This window comes from Capricornis sumatraensis, chromosome 1 (genome assembly GCF_032405125.1).
Source record: "Capricornis sumatraensis isolate serow.1 chromosome 1, serow.2, whole genome shotgun sequence".
NCBI classification, from domain to species: Eukaryota; Metazoa; Chordata; class Mammalia; order Artiodactyla; family Bovidae; genus Capricornis; species Capricornis sumatraensis.
In genome coordinates, this window is record NC_091069.1 from 164,828,949 (window position 1) to 164,850,909 (window position 21,961).

At 40.9% G+C, this 21,961-nt stretch overlaps 1 protein-coding gene across 1 annotated transcript; it reads right to left on the minus strand.

Annotated features, from left to right (window-relative positions):
* Positions 1–74: 74 nt before the first annotated feature.
* USF3 (upstream transcription factor family member 3) lies at positions 75–20,735 on the minus strand. Its single transcript, XM_068972638.1, has 5 exons — positions 20,689–20,735; positions 19,399–19,427; positions 16,276–16,358; positions 9,202–9,298; positions 75–6,505 (listed from the first exon to the last, which is right to left on the minus strand). The coding sequence occupies exons 1-5, from the start codon at positions 20,733–20,735 to the stop codon at positions 75–77; spliced, it is 6,687 nt and encodes a 2,228-aa protein (XP_068828739.1).
* Between the last annotated feature and the right edge of the window lie 1,226 nt (positions 20,736–21,961).

The following is a 21,961-nucleotide window of genomic DNA, read 5'->3' on the forward strand; positions in this document are numbered from 1 at the left end:
GCATGTATGTGTGAACACACACACAAATATATTTGTAATCTCACTCATTACACTTATGTTTAGTCAGTTGGTATTTAAACAGCTGAACTGCAATCATGACCTAAGATATGGCTTATGTTGTGGGCAGGTCTGTTGGAGGACTGCTTGGAAGAGTCTGAGGCAGAGGAGTTTGCTATCGTAAGCAAAGGGGACATCGCTGAGCCGTCAGGAAGAGCTGTAGCTATTTCTGGAAACAAAGATGTCATATTAAAATTGGATAAGTGAGAGTTGGTCATGTGCATTGGGGGCATGTCGGGAAGAAGAGGAAAACTTGGTTGAGCAAAGCCAACAGGTCGGGGAGGAGACAGAATTGATCCAAATCGGTTATTCAAACTTCCACTGTTTACCTTCTCTGTGCTGGGATTTGAGAACATTTGATTAGAAAAATATGGGATTGAAATATCATTGGACAGCGTGGGATGAGCAGGAGAGTATGGAGGATAGAAGGAGGGGAGAGTATTTTGGGGATCCACAGGGATGAGGGCTGGGGTTCGAGTGGCACTAGGCTGAGTAACCTGTGGAATAAAAGAAGCATTAGCGTTTATTGGCGGGTTCATGCCACCCTCAGGGATAAAAGGAAAACCAAAATTTTGTGATAGCGTGTGCTGGTCAGGCACTGAATTATCATTAGGTACTTGTGGGCTATCTGGCATGAAACGAACAATACTTCCTCTCTTTTCTGCAGCAGGTTGTTGGCGTCCAAGAATCATACTGCCGCCAGTAGACAGAGGAAGGTGAGGAAGACTTGGATCAAAGACATTGCTATGTCTTGGGTTTCCAGAGCGAGTCCTTTCAGGTGGACGAATTTTGGAACCGCTGCTGTCTTGCAATGGATGCCTTGATCGCTGGGGAACTGAAGAACTGGTTTGACGTACAGGAGGCCCTTGGTCAGCATTTCCGTGAGACGCAGACGGATGCGGCAAAGCTGGCCTTACGACCCCATGCATGTTGGTTGTGACTGGAGGGTTCATGTGGCCCTTGGCCCCATGACTGTCAGTAATCCTCATGGGATTGGACTTCTGTACAGAAACATTGGGACTCGTGTTTCGACCTTGAATATCTCCTGAAGATGAAGAACTTGAAAATGGAATATTCAAGGTGCTGTTCCGGGTGTTAATTGCGCCTAGGGACATGTCACAGCTCTCCCTACTCTGACTCTCACTCTCCCTTCTAATATGGACACTTTCATGGCTCGGGGGACAGTTATATTCAATTGCAGAGGAGGGACCACACTGTGTATTCCTCTGATGTTCTGAGAGGGATCTCTGACTCCCAATGACCTGATCGCCCAGGTGAGGGGCAAGTAAACTCTGCATGAAACTTTGGTGACATGTATTTTCACTGTCCCTTGTTGGGATAGCATTTCCTGTTGGGATGCTCTGAACTGGTGGATAAGGTAATCGCTTTTGGCGGTCGACTGGTGGTGGACCAGGGTTTTGACTAATACGAAAAGCTTGGGGCTGCATACTCCTCAAGGATGATACAGGGTTACCTATTTCATTATTTCTTGAAGACTGTACTTCAAAATTATTCTGGGGCTGCTGACTGGCTCCACTTGGTTTAAATGTCTGACAGTCAGAAAGGCGGATATCTGAGGCAGTATGGTCCACACGACCCTGCATATTATGAATGGCTAAACTCTTGTTTCTGGGAACATCAAGGTAGCTTCTCATTTCAAGCTGATCTGAAACTCTGGAACCCTGAATCGATATACCCATTCTCTGCTCTGAATTAGAAGATGTTTTTCCAATGAGTGCCTCAGCAGAGTAACTTGAAACTCTGTTTCTCTCCGGCCTGTGTGGCGCACAGGTCATGTCTGAAGGTCTCGTCACAATACTCGATTGGGATGCCATTTGCTGCTCTATGCCTCTTGATGTCAACAGCCTCTGCATTGGATTATGCCCAGATACGTGTTCAGAAGAAACCCCCGGAGCTTGCTGCCGGCTTCCCACCTCCTGCTGGTGCAGAATATCTTGACTGAGATGGTTCTGGTGGTTCCGGCTGGTGGAAGGGTTCTCACAACCCTTCTCTGCCTGGGAGGTTCCAAAATGTTGCTGCACCTGTTGCTGCATCTGCTGATGGTGTGGGTGCGGCTGCCCGCTCTTAGGTCGGGATTGGTCAGCTCCATGATGCTTGGGTTGTAAAGACAGCTGAGAGGCCTGAGTGCCCTGAACAAGATTCCTTTTTTTTTGCATCTGAACTTCCTGTTGCAGGGTTCTCTGTTGGTGGACGCTGTGGGGCTGAGAGTGGACAGAGCTCTCTGCGTGAGGTATGTGACGCTGCAGCTGATACAAGTGATGCCTCTCTCTCAACTGCCCTGCTTGCTGCTGCTGCTTTAAGTAGAGGTGGTTACTATGTAGGTGAGGTACCCCTTGAGCTGGAACATGTTGCTGCAGGGCCTGCAGATGTTGGCCGGCCTGGGCTGGCTGCTGCTCAGCAATGGAAGCCTGTGAACTACACTGAACCTCGGTCTGCCTCAACGCGGGGACCACAAAGTTGTTACTAGGAGGAAATAATCGGGTAAGGCCGTCCCCATGTGCTGGGTTGCTAATAGGCACAACTGAGTTTGAAGAGTTGGGAGGGATCTGACCAACCATCATTTGAGTTTGATCGGAAATGCTGTCTGGAGTTCGGCTCATCAGGGACAGACCTTCAAGCCGGAGTGGGGCTGGCTGACAATGCTTCTGACGTTTAGCTGAAGACAGTAAAAGGTCATCCTGGACAGCACGCTTAGCAGAGTCTTTACGGCTTTCGTGACTTGGCTTTAAGAGTGGCTCTGGAATCGGTGTGTTTGGTACGGTACCAGCCATAGTATTTAGCTGTTCTTGGGAGTATTCGGTCATCAGGGATGGTCCAGGAGGCTGACTGCCATAGGAGCCAGATGAAACTGTCAGATTCACTGTTGTAGGAACAGCTGTTTGCCCTGAAGTTTGGGATAAACCAGTGCAGCTGACCAGAGGATGGCTGAGGGTACTCTGGTGGATAAGATTATTCACACTTAAACTGGTGATGCTTGGTGGTTGGGAAGTCGAAACCTGTAAAGAGGCATTTGATGTTTTCATTCCTATAGAACAACTTGGTTTTTCAAGGGGCCTATCCACAGTGGCTTCAATTGAGTCCTGAGAATTAAATTCATTTGGTGCTGCTTCTACCTGTCCTGGACCATTCTCTTTAGGTATCTGTGTTTTGAAAGGCTGGTCTCCCTCTAAAGAGGATGCTTCAGAAGGCTTTGAAGGAACTTCCCGTATATCAGCTGGTACCTGGGTACCAGCTCTTCCCTTCTCAAGGTTCTCCTGGTCAAAAATAGCTCGTGCTGCAAGAGCAACTATATCAGTTTGCTCCACAAAGGTACAGCTGTCACACGTATTAGTCGTTGCACTGCTGGTGACATCCTCTCTGGCTGTTTCAGGAAGCATAGATGCAACCGAGAAACTACGACTACTGCCAGAGCTGGTCGACATGGGCGAGTCAGCCTGCCTACTGGTGAGCAAAGAACCATTAATAACCTCCTGGTCAGGGATGCAGGAATGAGGCTGTCCTGGATCTCTATCATCACTGTTCATCAGTAATAGCTCCTGTTTGGGATGTAACTCAACATTTGAATCAACTATTTTAGAATTTTCTGAAGAGAAGTCAGGATGGTCCACCTGGACTGAAAGAGATGATTTCTGAGGGTCTTTTTCTTTAGCAAGACCAGACAGCAGTGCAGTTAAACCTTGCCCCTTTAAGAGACCTGCGGTTTGTACTGTATCTGATGACTCTTGCTCAGCCCTGCAAGGGTCGGCAATGACTTCTACCTCAGAAACACAGTTAGTACTTGTAGTGCTCGTGGCAGATGAAAGATGAGAAACCTGAGAGGCCAAGACGGGGGCATCATTCGCAGAGGAAATCAACACACTGGCCGACGTGCAGGATTTGGCAGCCTCTGGCAACGCCAAACTACTTGGTGGCTTATCCTGAGATGTCTCTCGTTGCGAAATGGGGAGAAAATCTTTGGATTTTGCTGGGGCCATTGTAAATTGCTCACTTGTTACAGATTCTTGAGAGGGTGAGCTAGACTCTTCGGCTGACTTAGATTTGGGTACAGACTCAGGCATCACTGATTCAGAATTCAGAACATTCAAAGAATGTGAACCAGAAACACTTACACTATTTGTCTGGGACACAATGGCAGATGGTAACACACCAGGGAGGCTTTCCAGAAGTCCGTCATTACAGGATGGCTCTGCGGAACCTTCAGTGCTGGGGCCATCTGACTTGCCCCCATCTCTGACTGGATTCAGGGAGCAGGCTGACTTGTTGGTGGCTAAGTGTTTCTTGACACCCGGCTTCTTATTCAACCTTTTTGCCTTCGTGTTAGGCAAACAAGCCACAGTGTTCACTGAGGGAGTAGTCACTAGGTTATAAGTACTGGGTGGTGTGGCTGAATTATCTGTTGTCACGGGAGGTGCTACAGTTGTTAATGAAATACAGTTAGCTGGGGTGATTTGACTATTTGCAGCAGTCTGAGGATGGACTGGCTGGCTAACAGACAACTGTACACAGCTTTGCCCAGCCATCTGCGATATGCTTTGATTGAGGCTGGCCAAAGCGCCAAACGTATTCAGGGCAACATTGGTATTTGGATCTTCGCTGGTGGTGGGCTGAATAATTTGCATAGGGGTTTGATTTGTAGTTCCTGATGAAGACATCACAGGCTGCAAAGCAAAGAGCTGTCCATTTAAAGAAATGGTTTGAGGCTGCTGTTGGCTGGATACAGTAACAGAAAAAGTTTGTGTGGAATTCGATGCTGATAAAGATGTAGGTCGTGGTAATATGTGGACAAGGTGCTTTCCTCCAAAAGTCTGCGGGGTGGAAACATTTTGCACTGAATTGTTAGACCCTATGATAGCACTGGCTCCATTGACAGGGAGTCGAACAGAACCAGGAGGTGGAGCAGAGAGAAGTGGCAAAGTATTCTGGTTAGCTGCCTGGATGATGACTATCTGCTGACCTACTGTTTGGTTGGGAACCTCTGCCCTCATCACTGTTGGGCACGGGGTGGTGCTGGGTGGTTGAAGAATGATAACGTTCTGATTAGCGGGAGCTGCATTAACAGCCGACCCCACTGGCTGAGCCATCTGAATCACCTGCATGGCGGAATTCAATGGGAGGATACTTTTTGGAGGCTGAGACTTAACTTGTGGCTGGGTGATCAGTGGCTGCACAGGTAAGGGTGGACAGGAAGGCAAGGTTACAACTACTTGCTCAACTGGCTGCCCCTCTGCTGGAAAGGAATTATTCAAGCTGATGCCTGGAGCCACGCATCTACTGTGGTTGGCTGTGGTGGGGCTAGTGCCAGACTCATTTAATACCGGGGTCACAGCAGAAGACGGTGTCTGGCTTAAGGGCTGAATAGTGTTTCCCGCCAGTTGCAAAGTAGTCCACGTTGTCTGTGTGTTTCCAGCTGAGGAAATTCGGGTAAGACTATTCATGTTTTTCAAATCTGAAGCACTGACAGCTGAAGAAGGCAAAGAGCAAGAAAGAGTCCAACCACTGTCCATAGGGTTTGCAGAAAGGGTGCTTACAGGCATGGCGGTCATCCCTCCTCCAGGGACAGACGGGGCCACCACCATGGTAACACTTGCGGAGTCTGCACCCTTGCTACTGCTTGCCACACAAGAATCACCGACAGGTCTGGGAGGCTGGGAGCAGACTGTGGTGGTGACAGAAACAACCAGGGTGGTTTGAAGATCACTTCTGTGATCTTGTGCGCTCAGGCAGGACTCACTTCCAGGCTGTCCTTGAGTGGCAGTTGCTGAGCAGCTGGAGGAGATGCTTGTGGCACAAGGGACTGTTTTCTTCAATACTTGGGGGCTTTCTTGCCCCTTCTTATTTTCAGAAGAATTTTGATCATTTAGACACGTGTGCGATGAACGATGCTGGGGTGGTTCAGGCCCAACAGGAACAGCGATCAGTGAGCTGCTGGTGGGACCAAGCACACTCGACTCACTTTCGGAGGTGGAGAGCTCGAGAATGTTTTGAGCAGAAAGAGCAGCAGGAAGACAAAGAGGAACAGGCTGGTTGGCAGCCAATGCAGAAACTGTGGTCTGATGCCATGGCTTGTTTTCAGAAGGGTAAACTCCAGAAATAGACACAGGAGTCACAAGATTGCAAGTCCTCTGCACTGGCACCACATTGGCAGTTTGCTTTTGTAAATTATGACCAACATTAAAGGTTATCCCCTGAACAGCTGTTCCCTGGCTGTTTCCACCAGGCTGACTCCCATTGGAATAAACAATGATATTTTTTTGAACCTGGTCACTGGGAATAACAACAGAGACCTTTGAATTTTTAAGATTTCCTTTCCAGTGGATTGTGGGGTCGTCATATAAACATATGTCATTTGCTTTTAGTAATTCAATATATCGGCCATTTTCCTTTTGAATTTCTTCCAGTTGTTTACGTAGCTTTTTAATTTCTTCAGCTATAATATCAAAAAGAAAAAAAATTTTTAAATTACCTCTAAATGTCAGTATTTACATTCATTTAAGAAAGAGCTGTATACTGAGCTACTGAATTCCAATTTTAGCAGCCTGAATACCTCAATTGAGAATCTTCAGCTCTTTTATAATATATGTTCTTTCTTCTTTTTAGAATGGTATCTCAAACCTCTACTCAATCCTTTTAAAGGTACATATCTTTAAAGATCAACAACTCAAAAGTCAAAAATTACTCATAATGTAGAAATCTCAAAATTACCGAATTCAAAATAGGGCAGCTAAAAAGGTGAACCAAGGAAAGACATAATGCTATCATGGAAACGTGCTAGGAAAATAACACTGAATATCAATATAGTAGCATTTCAATGTTAAAATAACAAACATTACTTATGGTGGTAACAGTCTTTTCCCCCCTCCCCCAACTGACCATACCTGCCACCCAGTTTGTGCAATCTCAGTACCCCAACTAGGGACTGAACCCATGTCACACAGGGAAAGTTCAGAATCCTAACCACTAGGCAACCAGGGAACTCCAGACAGTCTCTTTTATAAATAGCTTTGAAACAGTAGAGACCAAGTAGAACATGTAAGAAGTAAGGTGGGAAGGCGATAAGAAAGCATCAATGGTGAAACTTGCATTTTCCTTGGTAGGGCCATGTACTCTACTGAGGAATGAAGATGTCTGTGATGCCCTAAACCATTTTAAAAGAGACAGCCTCACTCATGGATCCTACTAAGGGTTAGGCTTGGCTGCTGGTATTTATGCTCTGTGACCCTATATAGCTCCACCTGCCTTGTCATAGTGGTAGGCATTCACCACTCCCTCCACCAAAGGCAGCTGATCCTCAAGACCAATACCCTACATGGTAGCCTGAAATAAAAAGTTCTGTTCCAACAAGGAGGAGCTGAGACTATCAAATTTCTTTTCTCAGGTATTTAAACAGGAGACACAGAAGAAAGATGCCAATGTGCTACAGACATCAGAAATTAAAGGACAATTATCATGGACTAAATAATAAAGATGACTGTTCTCACTTACTGGACACTTACTATATGCCTGGTACTTTTCATTCACAAAAACAGTAACAACAAGAGATAACAGATTACATTTATTAAGCATTTTCTATGTTCTGGGGTTTACTCTAAGTGCTTTACCTGTGTTATCTCTTTTAATCCTCATAACGACCATGAGATGGGAACTACCTTTGTCATCATTACTTTTAGATGTAAAACAACAGGTTCAGAATAACCATATAATTTGTTTAAAGTTGACCAGATAGATGTTACAATTATCTTCATTTTAAGATAGAGAGACTGAGACTTGGCGCTGACTAAAGGAACCCAAGACTCAAACCCTGGTGGTCCTGACTCCCAAGGCCACTGCTGTGGTCACGGCGTGAGACTGTCACATGGACAGTGAGCATGCGGAGGAAGCTGTTGGGAGGAGAAAAGAAGAGAGAGCAGAGGCACGCACACACACACACAAAGGATGATGACAGAAATGACAACACAATAGGACTTGAGGGGCCTCAGGTGGCCCCCAACTCCTGGTCTGGCTATTCAGCTCCTCTTGAATCCCATGCCACTTGAGTTTCCCTTCTCCTTAAGGTAACTCGATGGCCTCAGACACTGGGCTATGAAACCAGAGGAGCCCTCACTAGAAACGTATACACCACTCTAGCCTTATCATCCCTTTTGTGGGTGCCAAACACTGATTGGTTACCAAACATTGATTATGTATCTAATTGCCCGACAGCAGCATAAAACAGGACCTGGACCATAAAAGACAGCTGGCTGAGGCAGGTGGGGTGAGCTGTCATCTAACTTAAAAGTAAACAAGAATTCAGAGCGCTGACCTTCTAGATGTGCCTTCCAGTATCCTCCTCATTTCTTACAATAATCACTGGTTTGCATCATCTCCACCTCAACAAATTCCGCCTTTGTTTCTCTCCTTTTAAGGTGACCTACTGAGTTGTCACAGGAGATTCTCTCTCTGCTATTCTCAGAGACATAAATGAAACATGGCTCAAACTGCCCTACCCCTCAGAGCTTTATACTTGCCTGGGGTGTATTTCTTTTCAGCTGTCAAAAGGAAACCTTCCCTTCAGTGCAAGTGGGAAAACAGAACTCATCTGACAGCATTAAAAAAGTCACCTCTAAAAATTAATCCTATTAAATGATCAGGAAATCTGAGTCACACAATACACGCAGTACACACAGTTATGAACTGAATGCTTTGGCCTTTCGAGTTAATTCACAGTTGAGGGTTGACACAGGCATATGCCTGTTTTTACGTTACACTGAGCAGGACTCCCCCTACATCCTCTTATGGGATTTTCCCTAGCTGGGAGATCCATCTAGAATAAAGGAGAAACAGAACTATTCATGAGTTAAGCAAACAGAAAGTACAAAAAAGAGTATAAAATAAAAATTGTGTATGCCTACAAGGTAAGAATTGGGGAAGAGATATGCCTACAAAGAAGAGGGGAAGAGATAAACTTGAATAAAGGCTGAATTTATTTACAACACTATTCTTACAGACCCACTGAATACATGGTCTTAATAATGTTTCGGGGCAAAAAAACCTTCTGTATCCTCATACAGTATCGTAAGTTGCACTGTGTCACAAAGGCCTGAACACTGAAAAAACAATGAAAAGAAAGAATCTCAAAATCTTTACCTTGTTCATTGTTTCCTCCGTTAAGCAGGAGTTCATCGTTCTGCCTTTTCAGTTCTGTTATGTACTTAAAGGCTTGGTCCAGGATCATATTCTTGCTCTGTGAAAGAAAGTCAACCATTTAAAAGTTTCACTGGAGGTTAAGAACTTGCCAGAAGAAAATTAAAGCTTTGGTTTTTCCGATACGTATGATACATATCTTTTCACAATTTAAAACTGGCACTGTAATTCAAAAACTTCTACTATTCACCTTTTACTTATTTAGTATTTATTGAGGCTCTGTTCTAGGCACTGGGGATGTAATAAACAAAAAGGACAAAGTTCTTGACCTTGAGGAATATTACTTGTTTATGAGGAATTATTATATAAAAATATTTATATTTACAAATAAAATCAGGTGGTGCCAAGTGTTATGAAGAAAAATAAAGTAGGGGCTTTTACTCTTTTAATCAAGTCACCTCCCCTCCAGGCTCCAGTTTGAATTTAGATGCATCTTTCTCCAGGAACTCTTTCATGGGCCTCTCTGTTCTAGAATTCTGCGTCTGTCTACAATGAGGGAGACCTGGGTTCAATCCCTGGGTCGGGAAGATCCCCTAGAGAAGGAAATGGCAATCCACTCCAGTACTATTCCCTGGAAAATCCCATGGACAGAGGAGCCTGGTAGGCTACAGTCCATGGGGTCGCAAAGAGTCGGACACGACTGAGCGACTTCACTTCACTTTCACTTTGGGTAAACTGCAGTAATTGTTTCTCTCTTACTAGAATATTTACTGTATGCTAGAATCACAACATAGCATAATGGGTGGGAATGCAGGCTCCTCCACTTAGCATTTTTGTAACTTGGGAAAGTAACTTAGTCTTTCTAAACCTCAGTTCATTTGTAAAATGGGGATAATAAAAATGTCTACTTTGAAGGTGTGGTAATGTTAAAGGCTTTATACAGAGAGACTCTTTGAACCCGATGGGGTATAGAAAAAAAGTGCTTCATAAGTGTTAGGTACTTGTGGCTACTATATATCTGGTCCTATGTTAAGTACTTCAAATGCATTATTTCTTGGACTCATTAGAACTATGTTGTTATTCCTTACTTTTTTAAACTTTATTGAGGTACAATTGACTAAGATATTTAAAAAAAAAGTAATAGTAAAGAAGGGTAAGGAAGGAGTCACAGAGATGGCAGAGGTTACTCTGTGCTGTGGACTGAATGTTTGTGTCCCCCCATAATCCATGTTGAGGCCCTAATCCCTGAAGTGATGGGGCCTTTGGAAGATAATTAGGTCATGAGGGTCTATTCTCATGGACGAGCTCACTGCCCTCAGAAGAAAAAACATGAGAGAGGTGATTACTGTCTCTGCCATGTGAGGACACAACCAGGAAGAAGGCCATGAGGAACCAACCAGCTGGCACCTTGGTCTGGGACTCCCAGCCTCCAGAATTGTGAGAAATGCATTTCTGTCGCTTAAGTCACTCAGTCTATGGATGTTCTTAGAACAACCCAAACTGACTTAGACATTCTGCTACAATATATTTCATAACGGGAGGCTGAGGAAGGCTCTCTGTGAGGTGATGTCTAAGCAAAACTTTGAAGGGAGTATAAGAAGGCATGCCCTGTGCACATCTGGAGAAAGAAGGCTCAAGCAGCAGGACTGGCAAGGACTAAGGCCTCCAGGCAGGGTTGAGTTTGGCGTGTTGGAGGAACAGAATGAGACAAATGAGATGAATGAGACAAAAGGCAAGTACACAGGGAAACAGTGGGAGGAGACAGGGCAGAGAGGGCCTTTGCGGCTGCTGCTGCTGCTAAGTCGCTTCAGTCGTGTCCGACTCTGTGCGACCCCAGAGACGGCAGCCCACCAGGCTCCCCGTCCCTGGGATTCTCCAGGCAAGAACACTGGAGTGGGTTGCCATTTCCTTCTCCAATGCATGAAAGTGAAAAGCGAAAGAGAAGTCGCTCAGTCGTGCCCAACCCTCAGCGACCCCATGGACTGCAGCCTTCCAGGCTCCTCCATCCATGGGATTTTCCAGGCAAGAGTACTGAAGTGGGGTGCCATTGCCTTCTCCGGAGAGGGCCTTTAAGACCATGCAAAAATTTCAGATTTTAATGTTATCCTTTACTCTATCAACCACAACTACAAACTATTCTAAACAGTAGGTTGAGATAACAATGGCACTTGATTGGGTTTTGGTGCCATGCTCCTAGTATATTCCATTTCTAAGCTTTTACAGAAAGGTTGTATTTTACATCAAAGTCCATGTATACTTTATTCAAATTTTTAAAATGGAAAACATAATATATACATAATGCAAAAAATGTAAATAACGAAGAGATATATAATGAAAAGCACATTCCTTTTGACTTTAGCCCTCTAAAGCCCTTTCCAGAGTCAACCAAGTTACTTATGTATCTTTCCAGAAATATTACATGCCAATACACGTATATGTTATATATATGTATATGTATACACACACACACACACATATCTTTTTTAAAAAATCCAAATAGAAGGATACTATAAACTACGTTACATGGATACAACTAGAGATTATCATACTAAGTGAAGCAAGTCAGAAAGAGACGGACAAATACCATATGGTATCACTTTTATGTGGAATCTAAAACACAGCACAAATGAACCTATCCACGAAACAGAAACAGACTCACAGACACTGAGATGGGACTTGTGGTTGCCAAGGTGGAGGGAGGGAGGGAAAGGGATGGACTGGAAGTCTGGGGTTGGTAGATGCAAACTATTATATTTAGAATGCGTAACAAGGTTCCACTGTATAGCACAGGGATATCCCTGGGATAAACCATAGTGGAAATGAATTTTTAAAAGAGAAATATATATATGCATATAACTGAATCATTCTGCTGTACAGTAGAGATTGACACAATATTATCAGCCAACTATACTTCAATAATACTTCCCTGATAGCTCAGGTGATAAAGAATCTGCCTGCAATGCAGGAAACCCTGGTTTGATTCCTGGGTTGGGAAGATCCACTGGAGAAAGGGTAGTTTACCCACTCCAGTATACTTGGTCTTCCCTTGTGGCTCAGCTGGTAAAGAATCTGCCTGCAATGCAGGAGACCTGGGTTCAATCGCTGGTTGGGAAGATCCCTTGGAGAAGGGAAAGGCAACCCACTCTAGAGTCTGGCCTGGAAAATTCCACGGACTGTATAGTCCCTGAGGTCGCAAAGAGTCGGACACAACTGAGCGACTTTTACTTCATACTTCAATAAAAAGATTTTTAAGCATGTTTTAATTTTTAAAAACATACTTTGGATATTATGGTCATTTTAACAATATTAATTCTTTGAATCCTTGAGCATGGTATATCTTTCCATTTGTTTGTGTCGTCTTTAATTTTGTTCACCTGTGTCTTACAGCTTTCCAAGTACAAGTTTTTACCTCCTTAGTTAAGAGTTATTCCTAGGTATTTTGTAGCTTTTGATGCAACTGTAAATGGGATTGTTTTCTTAATTTCTTTTTCAGATAGTTTGCTCTTAGTGTACAGAAACATAACTGATTTCTGTATGTTAATTTTGTATCCTGTAAATGTATCATACAACTTTACTAAATTCATTCATGAGTTCTAGTAGTTTCCTGGTGGCATCATTAGGATTTTCTATGAAGAATACCATGTTATCTGCAAAGAGTAAAAGTTTACTTCTTTCTTTCCAATTTAGATTCATTTTCTTTGTTTTTCTTATCTGATTTCTGTGGCTAGCACTTTTTTTCTATTGGAAGATAATTACTTTACAATGTTGTGTTGGTTTCTGCCATACAACAACATGAATCAGCCGTAAGTATACATATGTCCTCTCCTTCTTGAACCTCCCTCCCACCCCTCCATCCCATCCCACCTCTCAAGGTTGTCACAGAGCACCAGGTTGAGCTTCCCGTTATAAAGCAACTTCCCACTATTTTACATACGGTAATGTAAATGCTTCAATGCTATTCTCTGAATTCATCCCACCCTCTCCTTCCCCCATGTGTCCCCAAGTTCTCTATGTCTGCATCTCTATTCCTGCCCTGCAAATATGTTCATCAGTATCATTTTCCTTGATTCCATTTATATGCATTAATATATGATATTTGTTTTTCTCTTTCTGACTTACTTCACTCTGTATAACAGGCTCTAGGTTCATCCACCTCACTAGAACTGACTCAAATTTGCTCCTTTTTATGGCTGAGTAATATTCCATCTATATATACCCATTCATCTGTTGATGGGCATCTAGGTTGCTTCCATGTCCCGGCTATTGTAAATAGTGTTGCAATGAATACTGGGGTGTGACTAGCACTTCTAACACTATGATGAGTAAAAGTGGCAAGAGTGGGCATTCTTGTCCTGAATAAATGCTTGCAGCTTTTTACCACTGGGTATGTTAGCTGTGGGCTTGTCATATATGGCTTTATTATGCTGAGGTATGTTTTCTCTATACCCACTTTGTTGGGAGCTTTTATCATAAACGGATGTTGAATTTTGTCAAAAGCTTTTTCTACATCTATTGAGATGATCATATGATTTTTATTTTTCATTTTATTAATATGGTATAAAACATTGATTGCTCTGCAGAGAGTGAACCATTCTTCCATCACAGGGATAAACCCTTCTTGATCATTGTTTATGATTTTTTAATGTACTTTCGAATTTGATTTGCTTATATTTTGTTAAGAATTTTTACATCTACATTCATCAATGATATTGGCCAGTAATTTTTGCACTCTTGGTTTGAAAGGATTAATATTGTTAAAATGAGCATACTACCCAAGGCAATCTACAGATTCAATGCAAAATCAAAATACCAATGGCATTTTTCACAGAACTAGAACAAATAATTTCAATATTTGTATGGAAACAATCTTGAAAAAGAATAAAGTTGGAGGTATCATGTTCCTTTATTTCAAATTATACTACAAAGCTGCAGTAATCAAAACAATATGGTACTGTCCTAACACACACACAGAGCAATGAACAGAATAGAGAGCCCAGAAGTAAACCTATCCATTTATGGTCAATTAATCTATGACAAAGGAGCCAAGAATACTTTGAGGAAAAAAGACAATCTCTTCAGTACATGGGAAAACTGGACAGCTACACATAAAAGAATAAAATTGGAAATTTTCTCACACCATACACAAAATAAACCAAAAATGGATTAAAGACTTCTGGAAACCATAACACTCCTAGAAAACTCAGGCAGAACATTCTTTGACATAAATTGTAGCGATATTTCTTTGTATCTGTCTCCTAAAGCAAGAGAAACAATAGCAAAAATAAACAAAACAGACTACATCAAACTAAAACTAAGATAATGTCCTTTCTTAAAGCAAAAGTTGAGACAAAAGCAATTGATAATGCCCACCTGCTGTTCTCTACTGCAGACAGGGGTGGGGACATGAGGCAAAAGTGAAGAAAGTCTAAATCTATTCAACTTCTAGAAACAAATACTGACTTCCACTGCACACTCTAGGGCACCAAGAAAGAAATGATTATGGTTTCCTTTCAGAGAAACTTGAAGGAATAAAAGCCAAGAGGAGGAATATTTCACTAGGCAAATAACAAAGCGTACTGAGCAGTTACTATACACTGAGATATGGGGAAAGAAAAACAATCAGGAGACACAGTGCCAGCCCTTACGTTTGCTTTTGTGTCAAGGAAACAAAAAGTATATTTTTAAGAAGACTGAAAAACACATTTAGGCAAGATGGGGTACCACCTTGCAGGGAAGAATGAAAATAAGCTGAATTATAAGAACTTGCTGAGGGAAACAGTGTTGAGAAGTGAACAAATTGATCTGGGCCTCCCCAACAAATGTCTGGGATGGTTTGGGACTGGGAAGCTCCAGCGACCATGGAAGGTGGGGTGAGGCACGGGGCTAAAAATGAGGAAACTGGTAGAAAGATTCTTCTTTTGTAATAAGAACCAGTCCCCACACACACCCTATGCAACTGGATGACTTCCACTCCTCCCCAACCACAGGAGACAAGTTTCTTTTCTGTGAAATTTGAACCCAAGGATTTCAGCCTCAGAGATACTTTCATGGCACAGAAGCGGGTAAGATGAGGCTCCTAAGGGAAAACATGGTGGGTGGGGAAGTAAAACGATGCCTCCTAAAACATGAGACTCTCCAGCGCCCGCTCCCTGCCCCAGCTCCCAGAATAATGGCAACCAGTCAGTCCTCTTCCCACCATCCCCACTGCTAGGTGGGGTGGTGAAGGATCTTTCTCCAGAAAATACAAATTAATAGCTACTTCCAAAAGAAGAAAATCTACAAATGTTGGCAGTTTTTCATTCAATAACAACAACTGCAACAATGCTAGACCATCAGACAATCACTAAACCATTAGGACCACCAAAAGATAACCTGCTCAATCAGCTTTTCAATGCCTCCTGCTCAAATGTGAAAAAACCAGCTGAGGTGTCACTAAACATTTAAGGAATGTCTCCAAAAAGAAAGACAGAACGTCAAAACAGAGGAGAAACATTTTTAAAAACCAAAACCCTTTATATTATTCTCAAAGATGAGATATACTGCATCATCATAAACAACATAAAAGGAACAAAGACAATAAGAAAAAAAGATGTGGGAATTAAAAATATGAGAGCTGAAATTAAAACCAGAAGAGTTGAGGACTTCCCCTGTGATCCAGTGGCTAAGACTGTGCTTCCACTACAGAGGGCGTGGGTTCTGTCCCTGGTCAGGGAACTAAGAACCCACATGCCGCCTGGCCAAAAACAAAAAAACAGAAGATTTGAAAGAGACCAACTAATTGAGACTGAAAAAAGAAGGGTAGAGGGTTCCAGAAGTAAAGTCTCAAAGGAAAAATAGGGAAAATGAAATTTCATGGCAATTTGACCATGCAGAAATTACACTAAGAGACTGTTGGGAGGTGTGGAAAGAATTAGAGATATGTACATAAAAAAATTGAGCAAATGAAAAACCATGAGGTAATTATTAATTCTAAAAAAACATTTTTTGACAGGGAACAAAAATAATCATTCTGAGCACAACAACTTAGGGAATTATCTGATCACAAGCAATTGGTTAAAGTATAAGAGGATTTCTTACCTGTTTCAGTGCAGGAGAGCATGGGATCAGCTCTCCTATTCTATTTATCCCAGCATTGATTTTCTTCTTTCTATGCCTCTCCACTAGATAGAGAAAAAATTCATTTATCAAACCTTGCAGTACTGCTGCCAAAGTGCCTCATTCTCCAAGGGTAAAGAAATTTTAGGTAAAGAAATCTCAAAGAAAGTCTTATCAAACAGTGTCTACTGAATACAAATAACCATAAGAAGATTTCTAAGAATGTCATATTCTAAGTTTAGTGTTATGGAAATCAATACAAGCCATACTTTTTTTTTCTTTTTTCCTCTCCCCCACCTTCCCAAGAGCTTTCTCCACCTTTAATCACCTTTTATTTGGATTTTAAATAAAGGGATCTGTAATAATTAAATTCAAATTACAAAAACAAATTACTAATACTATATTACTCTTAGGTCATTAATATATTTGAAGTAATTATTAGAGATTTTAATGATAACTAAATTTCAAGAACCCGCTACTAGTTATGTTACTAGAAAGCTGCTGCTTTATAGCAAACAGCAAATTAGACCTTTCCAGGCAGATTAAAGAACTTTAAAACACCTTTTTATGCTGACTAGACAGCATTTTTGGAGTAGATAGCTATTAGTTGTGACTTAAACAGATGAGAAAAGGCAGTGGCTTATTTTTCTCTATGGTGTCTGTGCTGTTCACCTTGCCCCATGTTAGGAGCTAGACAACTGACGACTTGTGAGAAATTTCCAGGCGTGCATGCTACAACTTTAAAAGCTGTATGAAAGAGGCAAGAAGATACAAGAGATGATCTAAACAGTTTCTATAAGTTAATGAAAACAGAAAAACTGGTTTACATTTTGTTAATTTTCTAAAATCTTCCTTTTAACAAAGGATTTCAGTGCTTCTAAGAAGATGACCTTTCAGATATAGCATAAGTAGGTCTTATTCCACAAATATATATTTTTGCCTCATAATCTAGCAGTGAGAATGACAGTGATTTACTTTCTCAATAAATTACTATCAGGACATATTTATTGTCCCATGTGACATTTAATTCCAATAAAAAGATTTAGCTCATAAGGCAAAAAAAAAAAACTTAGATGTACTGATAGGGCAAAAAAACCACACAGAGTGATAAAATAGAGCTTACCATTCTTCTGAATGCTCTAACAATAATATTTGTTGTTTTCTAAGCGCATATTTTCTAATGTGTGTAGATGAAACAACAGTAATAACATTAAGACTCTATCCACAGTGATAAAAGGGAATTGACATGCAGTGAACTCCCATTCTGAGGAACAGCAGTGTCCCATCAGTGTTCAACACTTCTTTCCATAAAGTTTTCCCCAGGTTCCTTTCCTTAGGGAAAGGAAGATATTCTTTATAGAGTAAAAGAAACAATATATATATTTAGATCTGACTACAGTCCCTGATGGAAAATAAAACGTTAAACAATATACCAAATTGTCAATGTATGCACAATTACTTCTATAAATGCTTACCTGGCTATGGCCTGTAATTCTGATATTTAAGATAAAAGCAAAGTTTTTTTTCTATATTTCTTCTTATAATTGAGGATTCCACAGCTTAATTTAAAACTGGTCATATTTCAAGTACCTTTAAAATCTACAGCCATTTCTTCCCAACTCCTGTAGGCAGCTAGCCTCCTCTAAAATTTCTGCAGACATATACCCTTCACTCTTTCCATAAGGAGTATACCTGGAATTCCTCAGTGGGGAAATCACTTAAAACACTAGCTCCAGCGGTATACTAATCCTTAAATTAATAAGGATTAGCTAAATAGACTAAATAGACTATTTAGCTAAATAGCTAAATAGACTATAAGCTATTAATAGCTTATAGTCTATTTAATAGCTACTAACAGTAGTATTCCCATCTCTCTCAGAATTTTCCACAGTTTATTGTGATCCACACAGTCAAAGGCTTTGGCATAGTCAATAAAGCAGAAATAGATGTTTCCAGTCCATTCTGAAGGAGCTCAACCCTGGGATTTCTTTGGAAGGAATGATGCTAAAGCCAAAACTCCAGTACTTTGGCCACCTCATACGAAGAGTTGACTCATTGGAAAAGACTCTGATGCTGGGAGCAATTGGGAACAGGAGGAGAAGGGGACAACAGAGGATGAGATGGCTGGATGGCATCACTGACTCGATGGATGTGAATCTGAGTGAACTCTGGGAGTTGGTGATGGACAGAGAGGGCTGGCATGCTGCGATTCATGGGGTCGCAAAGAATCGGATATGACTGAGTGACTGAACTGAACTGAACTGAATAATAGTATTATTAGTAATACTAATAGTCGACTAGTAATACTAATAGTCGACTAGTCTACTAATAGTAGACTAATTAGTAATACTACTAATAGCTACTAATAGTAATATTACTAATAGCTGCTAATAGTAGTATTATTAGTAATACTAATAGCAGACTAGTCTAATAGCAGACTTTTAGTAGCTACTATTTAATAGCTACTAATAGTCTGCTGCTGCTGGTGCTGCTAAGTTGCTTCAGTTGTGCCCGACTCTGTGTGACCCCATAGACGGCAGCCCACCAGGTTCCCCCATCCCTGGGATTCTCCAGGCAAGAACACTGGAGTGGGTTGCCATTTCCTTCTCCAATGCATGAAAGTGAAAGTGAAGTCACCCAGTCATGTCCGACTCTCAGCGACCCCATGAACTGTAGCCCACCAGGCTCCTCCGTCCATGGTATTTTCCAGGCAAGAGTACTGGAGTGGGGTGCCATTGCCTTCTCCGTCTACTAATAGCTAAATAGCTAATTAGACTATAAGTCTTCACGAGACTTAGGGAGTACTTTGTCAACTAAAAACAATACAGCACAAATCATTACGTATAAAATAAATAAGCTATATGGTACAACATAGGGAATACAGCCAATATTTTATAATGACTATACATGGAGTGTAACTTTTAAAAATTGTGAGTCACTATGTCATACACTTGTAATTTATATAATAGTGGACATCAACTTTACTTCAACTTTTAAAAATGAAAAATAAAACCCCAAACAATAAAAGAATACTTTCAGCTACAGTATAATTTCATTTTGAACACAAAAAATGCTAACAAATAAAATTTAAAGTATTGTTTCTACCTGCATTGTGTGTCTCCCGATTTTTCTTTCTGAAACAAAAAAATATAGATAATAGGAACATGAAAATAATAAGAAAACATTTTACTTTATATTTTGAGAACCATAAAAATTAATTTGATGATTTTGTATTTGTTGAATCAATAAGAAGCCATTCTAAAGAAAATTTTCTCAATAATAGATTATGGTATAAAAACCTGACTGCAGATACATCAGTATAAATTCAGAATTCACAACTGCTAAAAGTAACTACTATTCTCTATTTTCTCCTACCCCAAAGTAATTGGTTGGGAAGTAACTCAGTCATTGAAAACTGACCTGTTTGAAAAATGTAATTAAGGAGCTATTCAACTCCTAAAGTGATATGCCAAGTACTGTTGACTCTTAAACAACATGATCTGGGACTTGTTCACTTATACAGAGATTTTCTTCAACAGTGAATTCTATAGTACCATAGGAACCAGAGTTGGTTGAATCCATGGATATGAACAGCGGATATGGAGGAACTGTGAATAAGAGGTCTGGCTATACCCTAACCACCACTATGTTTAAGGGTTAACTGTAGCTGATTTCCACTGTTTGTTCTGGCACTGGCTAAGGGTTGGGGTGACTGTGTAAAGAAGACAAACAGTAAAGAGGAACCTTGTAATCCCAGGGAGGGAAGTGTGGCAGGCACTGGCACTCATACACTAACAACTGGCATCTGAGACATCCTTTGCATTTATATACGTTAGGTTATCCAAATTCTTACATTTTCTCAAAAGGTGATCTACTAAAATCACCAATTTTCCCGTATATACCATTATTCAATACATAAGCATTCTCTAATATCTATCTAATCTCTAACAAAGATTGTAATATTTAATAATGGAACCACTGGTCATGTAATTCTAAGCAGAAACATTGCCCAAAATGATGGTTCATAACATCACAAAATGTCCATTCAAACTGACTTCAGTCTAAGTGAGCTTTGCATCCACCACAAAGACTAATATTGAATGCAAGTAAAAACCTCAGAAGAAACTAAACATTTAGCATATATTTAGGTATTATATTAACTACTAATAGTCATTTAACCACTTACATGGTTAGCAGAATTCAAAGGACAGGTAAATTTTAACTATATACCCCGTTCTGTATATCTATTTATATTTATCCATGGCTATTTTTGAAGAGTAATGGTTTTCTAGACATCCAAATTAAAGTTCCCTAAAGGACTACCTATTTCAAAAAGTGGGGACCAATTCTGCTTATCTGCCAAAACTGTATTATTTTTGGACTGTGGCTTCATACCTGTGCTGCTTTTTTGTAGGAGTCTCATTCTCTGTCATTTCTGGCATGGTTACAGTGATAGGAACCTACAAGGCATGAAAAGACATGTCAGAAAGTCTAAAGGCATTCTAGTATCTGGGAGAAACTGATTAATAGCAATTCGGTTTGAATACCAAGATGCTAAAAAAATAAAAGTGACATCATGAAAAAGCACTGGATTAGGTATTGTGGACAGGAAAAAAAAGTATAAGAAGATAGGACAAAAAATATTATAACCAGCAGGGGGAGAACATGGTGAATGTCAAATGGGAGACATAGCCAGGAAGTGTTTCAGAACCTGGAGAAGAGAAAGATCATTACAGATTTAGAAATCAAGAAAAGCCTAAAGGGGGTACAGATTGGAGCAAGATCTGGAAAGACAGGTGAAACATACTTGAGTTGGGAGAATATGTTCTTTGCTCATGATACAAAACTGAAAACAATGGTCACTCTCTCTGAATGCAGAAAAACCAAAAGTGACAAGTACACAAATATATGCTATCCCATATATGGAAGCAAGCGTTCATTCATTTACTCTTTTGCTGGGCTTCTTTCATTTCAAACTGCTAGAAGTTTTAAACACTATCAGTTGAGAATCATTAAAATCTGAGTTTGAGCATGAAAATTCCATGAATACTTAAAATACCATGATACTAAAGAATACATATATTATATGGAAATACACTCAAAAAGCCTGAGAGCAAATATATTACAATATTAAACAAAGTTATATAAGCCCAGGAATATTACAGGTGATTTATCTCTCTTTTCTGATTTTCAAGAATTCTGCAATAACTTTAATGCCTTTAAATCTCAGGGATTGGCAATCTTTCAAAAGAGGCCTGTCAAGCTGGGCTACCTGTTCTGATACACTGCAAGAGGTTGCCAGTGCAGTTTCCCATTTTCTCTCTGAAGGCAGAAAGTAAGGAACTGGAGTCAGTGTGAGTTTAAAATCTGGTTCTGCCATTTCCTAGTTGGGAGGTCCTGGGCAAGTTGTGTAACCTCTTGGAAACTCAGACATTTCATCTAGAAAGTGGATCATAATCACAGTATCTAGATCACTGGGTTGTTTCAAGAAAAAGAAGATGAAATAATGCAAGGAAAGGACAACAGCATGATGCCTAGTTGTAGTAAGGATTTAATCAATGTTAGCCACGGATATAAATGACCTGGATAACCACAATGATGTGGTCACTCACCTACAGCCAGACATCCTGGAGTCAAGTCAAGTGGGCCTTAGGAAGCATTACTATGA

Coding starts and splice junctions, on each gene's coding strand:
- USF3 (XM_068972638.1), bottom strand. CDS start 20,735: ATGCCAGAAATGACAGAGAATGAGACTCCTACAAAAAAGCAGCACAG. Junction 19,428..20,688: donor CCTACAAAAAAGCAGCACAG/GTATGAAGCCAC, acceptor TTTTTGTTTCAG/AAAGAAAAATCGGGAGACAC. Junction 16,359..19,398: donor TCGGGAGACACACAATGCAG/GTAGAAACAATA, acceptor TTCTCTATCTAG/TGGAGAGGCATAGAAAGAAG.